Consider the following 5,585-nt stretch of genomic DNA (forward strand, 5'->3'; position numbering starts at 1 on the left):
CGAGAGCGAGAGCGTATTAGCGTAACTCGTTCTCGCCACCCGCACTTTCTCGCTCTATTCCTTCTCTCTCCAAATCTTCTGAAGCAAGCCAAAAACTGTAATATATAAAGCGTATGAGCGTCGTCCTACTTCTAAAGGGCTCTTAGTGTGTGTTTTTGTGTGTGAAATGGCTGTATCAAAGCACAACAGGAAGAAGCGTCAGAGTTATATTTCAGTGTCTTCTCAAATTATCAGCTCAATTTCACAATCTTCGCTTGAGTCTTTGCTAGAATTTCCCAAGAAAAAGCACATTTCTACTTCAAAGCTAAGGCCTATTTTGAAGAATCCAAGATTCTGGATTTTCTTGATTTTTGTACTCTCTTTTCTTTGTATGTTGAAGATATGGTTTACCTTTGATCCCATAACTCCTCTTAAGCAGAACCCACTTTTTACTTCTGAAGAAAAGGCATTTTTATCAACTGGGCTGTCAAGTTCTCAGCTGAAAATTATGGAAAATGAAAAAACAGACGATAAAATTGAGTTTTGGAAACAGCCTGAGGGGATGCGGTATAGGCCTTGTTTGGATTTCAGTGTTAAGTACAGAGAGGAAACTCTTAAAATTATGAAGGACAGGACTAAGTATTTAATGGTTGTGGTTGCTGGTGGAATGAATCAGCAGAGGAATCAAATTGTTGATGCTGTGGTGATTGCAAGAATTCTTGGAGCTGCTTTGGTTGTTCCTGTCTTGCAAGTCAATGTCATTTGGGGTGATGAAAGGTTTCTTATTTTGACCATTTCTTGATTTTTCAGCCATAAAAATGCCATATTTATTCCATTTGATCATGTCTTATAACTTTTTTTTGATCTTCCACTTTAGTAAACTAAGTCATTTTGGTGCATTTTAATCAATGACATGATTTCATTTTAATCAATGATATGATAGTTTTGTGGAGGAAATTGATAAGTCGTGCTGTTATTCTTGTGATTATTGCAGTGAATTTTCTGATATTTTTGACTTGGATCATTTCAAGAATGTTTTGGAGAATGATGTTCGAATAGTTTCATCACTTCCCTCGACACATTTGATGACCAGGCATATGGGGGAGAAGACGACCCCTCTTCATGTTTCTCCCGAATGGATTCGCTCTCGCTACCTTAAACGAGTAAGAGATTACATTGCCATGCCTGTGTTTTCGAGTTTCTTTTATGGTTATGACTGTTGTTCCGTAAACAGATTGGCCTTGATTTTAGTAAATTAGGATTAGAAATTATATGAATGAATTGGATGATTCATTAGCAGTTAACTTCAGTACATGATGTTGTATATTGTTGTTCAAAACTCAATAAAAACGAGTGTGGAATGAAAACCAAAGTTGGCCTATTCGAGCGCATAATCCAAAAGGGGCTGCGGCGCATGGGCATTTGATCTATGCGGTTGCATAGGATTACTCAATGCGACCGCATAGAACGTTTTTCTAGCTGTTTATGACCATTTTCTTTTGAATTTCCGGTGGCTTTTTAAGTGTTTTCGGTACAATTTCGTATAGCTTTGTTTGATGATTATATATAGGTGATTGATGATCAAAATGAAAACATATAGAAACGCTTGAGAAAAAATTCTTCATTCCAAAGGCATTGAAATTCATTTCTTTCTTCATATTCAAATCCTTATTTTATGTTCTTAAGTTTTAAAGGATTTTAATTAGTGATTAAATGATTAATTCTTTTCAAGGAAAGCCTGCAAACTATTTGCCGACAATCCCTTTAAGCACCAAAATTCAATTTGAGAGGGGCAAATATCATTTGAGGATAACGATCACGTGTTTGAGCCTTCTTCTTCGATTTCTTCCTCCATTCCCTTTGTGTGTATAATTATACCAACACACGATCAGTACAGGAATTGTTAATCTGGTTATGAGATCTCAGTTGGATTAATCACCAAAACATTAAAATTATTGGTACACAACTAAAGTAGTTGGCTGGTCGATTGGTATTTCGTATATGAACTTCAGATTTTGACGTCTCAAACTTGTCAACAAATTTAAGTGAGTAACGTATTTGAAATGCTCTATTTTGTTTGTACATTTGTTATCTTTATCATTTTGATAATATGAAATAATTTGTGCAGTGTTTTGTTTTTGTTTTGGGGGGTTGTAAAGGATCATTTGAATTTTTATGTTTATTTTTTGGGAACCCTGCAGCTTAGAAGAGATGGTGTATTACTTTTACGTGGCCTTGATTCGAGGCTTTCCAAGGATCTTCCTTCCGAACTTCAAAAGCTTCGATGCAAGGTAGTTAGTGAACTCTTCTTTATACAATTTACATACTTTGCCGTGAGCCCTACTAACTTTGGAATTTCTACTTAACTATTTGCTTGAAATTTAGCATCTATTTGAGTCCTCTTTCCAATTGTAGGTGGCTTTTCATGCATTGAGATTCGCCCCACATGTCCGCAAACTTGGTAACAAGCTTACAGAGAGGATGAGAAGCAAGGGACCATATCTTGCTCTCCATCTGCGTATGGAAAAGGACGTATGGGTGAGGACAGGATGTCTTCCTGGTCTAAGCCGTGAGTATGACGCGATGATAAATAATGAGAGGAAGTCGAGACCGAAGCTCTTGACTTCAAGAAATAACATGACCTACCACGATAGAAAACTTGCCGGCCTCTGCCCCTTAAATGCCTTGGAGGTCACACGGTAAGCTTATGAATTGCGATTATCTCATTGATGGAACTATTAGGATCTGACGACTCCTTCTGTGTGATATGTTGTTCTGTGCTTAGATTGCTCAAAGCATTGGGAGCACCACAAAGTACGAGAATTTATTGGGCTGGAGGGATTCCATTGGGCGGAAAAGAAGCTTTGCGACCTTTGACTAGAGAATTTCCTCATTTTTATAACAAGGAAGACCTTGCCCTGCCGGAAGAGCTCGAACCATTTGCAAAGAAAGCTTCATTAATGGCTGCCATTGATCACATAGTTTCTGAGAATAGCGACGTATTCATGGCATCTCATGGTGGAAATATGGGCCATGCCATTCAGGTATCGTGTCCATCCTTAAATCATCTGCAAAAATCACTTTTATCGACTCATTATCGCTTATTTTGTATTGGTTGAATTTATATTGAAACAGGGGCAGAGGGCCTATGCAGGGCACAAAAAGACCATCACACCTAACAAAAGACAGATGCTTCTATACTTTATGAATTCTTCTCTTCCTGAAGCGGAGTTCAACGACATTATAATGGATTTGCACCGAGATTCATTGGGGCAGCCGGAACTAAGGACTAGCAAAGTAGGAAGGGACGTGACGAAATATCCTGTCCCAGAGTGCATGTGCAATAATTCAATGACACATTCCTCTTTCTGACTCCTTATGGTACCACACTTCATGGAACTAAATTTGGCATCCTTTTGATAAATAAAGGTCAAGAAGAAAGCTCCAAACAGGATGTATTTGACAAATACCTTGAAATTCGACAAGGCCTCTATGTATCGGCATTTGCGCATCTTCCTAGAGGTGTGCTGCCGTTTTGGATGGCAGGAACTCGCTCCGAGGACACAGAGAAAGTATAGACATAATTGCTTATCCTCGTGTTTATTGTCATCAGTAAAATTTTGAGACGCCCCGAGTAGAAATACTGGAAATGTATACGTAATTTTTTTATTTAGTTGATTCTTAGTATTGTATCTATATACAATGTAATATATTGACACGTATAGATTCCTTTAAAAGTCTCTTCCAATTTCTATTTATTTCACTGTTAAGGCTACTGATTAGCACTATTGTGCAGGTTAGTGTATTTTGCATGTTAAAACTTTTACATGAATTTGAAACCTCATTTTCGAGTCATTTAGTTGATGAGGGACATGACATAAACAGTTGAGTCAAGATACAGAATGAACATGATCTATTTTTCGACTAAAATGTCGAAGATTATTCAAGTCCTCTTACCTGAATTGGAGTATGTTTGAGGTCATTGCTGATGAATGTTTTAGTAGAAGAGTACCAGATAAATCAATTTGTTGCACCTAACATAATTATTATTGGGTTTAGATCACCTAAGTCTTATTTAAAAGTAAAAAATAAAAAAAATACATAGTTTGGTAAGTTAATTAGAGAAAAAATGTAAAAGTTCCTTTCCATTGACACGTATCTGAATTCAACTTTGGGTTATACACCTTTGTTCTCCTACAACTATAGATTTATCTTGTTTTCCTACTAGTGTGATGAAAATTTGAGGTTCCATACCAAAAGTTTTTCCTATTAGGTGGAATAGTTAAATCACTTCTAAAACCCGTTAATTACCCTATGTCTAATCGATGTGGAATTATATTCGTGCTTTCCAAACATCTCAATTGACAGCATAGGCTATCGAAGAGAGAAAAGTTTTAATATTTAGATTTTAGTTACAAAATATTATTTAGTAAGAGAAATTAAAATGAATCTTTGTTAAGACTTTCCTTTGTTCAAAAGCATCAATTTCAACCTTGACTAGCCGATCGATTCAATTTCGTTCATCAACTATATAAAAGTTTGATCTTCGTCCTTCAAATATAGAAAGCATCAATTTGGTCCTTCAACTATACAAAAGCATCAATTTCTTGTTTAAACTATTCAATAGCGTCGACTTCATTCTTCAACTTTAGAAAACTATCAATAACATCCTCAAATTATTCAAGAGCTTCAGTTTGGTCCTTCAACTATTTAAAGCATCACTTTCATTCTACAAAAGTTCTACAAAGTCAACTTGGTCCTTCAACCATTCAACAACGTTAATTCAGCCCATATGCCACCCAATATATATATAATAAAATAACATTTTTTAGTTTAAAAAAAATAAATCTCCAATTTTCACCAAGATGCCTGATTAATCAAATGTCATGCTCAAAATGGCTACATACCACTTTTTCTCTATAAAAATGATATAAAGTAAGAGTAATGCTACATGTATTTAATTATTTACATATTAATATTGATGACATGACATTATATTAAAACTTAACTGAGTTCATTATCTCCTTTTTTACTCTTTCACTTTTTTTTCCTATTTCTTTGTAGCAAATCTGTATGTAAATAATTATGTATAAGTAGCAATACTCTTAAAATAAATAAGTAAATAAAAAATGGGACGAATAAAGAAAATATTTTTATATTCAATCCCACCCCCATACCATCCTTATTATATAGTTAAAGGGAAAATTACCTTATAGCCGGGTATTTAACTTTACTTTTCAAAAATGAAAATTTCAGTTAATTATTTCAAATGTCATGTATCACACAAAATCACATACCCGACATCGTCCCGTCCAACTCACTCGTTACTAACCCTCTCAACAAAGCCCTAAATCAAAACCTAGTGGCGTCCTAGATCTGGATGCAAAGGAGAGGATATATTCAATACTTCGAGGTCGAGTGTAGTGATATTAATTCATGGGACTTCAAGATTTTCCAAAAATCAATGGTGAGATTTGAATATACTTAAAGTATTGTAATTATGTATTTTTTCCTATAGTCAATTCCTAAAATTAATGGGTTGAGCCCTAATAAAGCCTTGATTATCTCAATGACCAAAACTCTTCTTTATGGACTTCTCTGTACAT

The 5,585-nt window shown here is 35.2% G+C and overlaps 1 protein-coding gene across 1 annotated transcript; it reads left to right on the forward strand.

Annotated features, from left to right (window-relative positions):
- On the forward strand, positions 1-3,730 carry LOC111410445 (O-fucosyltransferase 20-like). The gene is made up of 6 exons (XM_023040779.1): positions 1-756; positions 974-1,142; positions 2,181-2,270; positions 2,395-2,678; positions 2,765-3,023; positions 3,115-3,730. The coding sequence occupies exons 1-6, from the start codon at positions 167-169 to the stop codon at positions 3,349-3,351; spliced, it is 1,629 nt and encodes a 542-aa protein (XP_022896547.1). The 5' UTR covers positions 1-166; the 3' UTR covers positions 3,352-3,730.
- The last annotated feature ends 1,855 nt before the right edge of the window (positions 3,731-5,585 follow it).

This window comes from Olea europaea, chromosome 15 (genome assembly GCF_002742605.1).
Source record: "Olea europaea var. sylvestris chromosome 15, O_europaea_v1, whole genome shotgun sequence".
NCBI lineage: Eukaryota > Viridiplantae > Streptophyta > Magnoliopsida > Lamiales > Oleaceae > Olea > Olea europaea.

Coding starts and splice junctions, on each gene's coding strand:
- LOC111410445 (XM_023040779.1), top strand. CDS start 167: ATGGCTGTATCAAAGCACAACAGGAAGAAGCGTCAGAGTTATATTTCA. Junction 757..973: donor GTCATTTGGGGTGATGAAAG/GTTTCTTATTTT, acceptor TGATTATTGCAG/TGAATTTTCTGATATTTTTG. Junction 2,679..2,764: donor AATGCCTTGGAGGTCACACG/GTAAGCTTATGA, acceptor TTCTGTGCTTAG/ATTGCTCAAAGCATTGGGAG.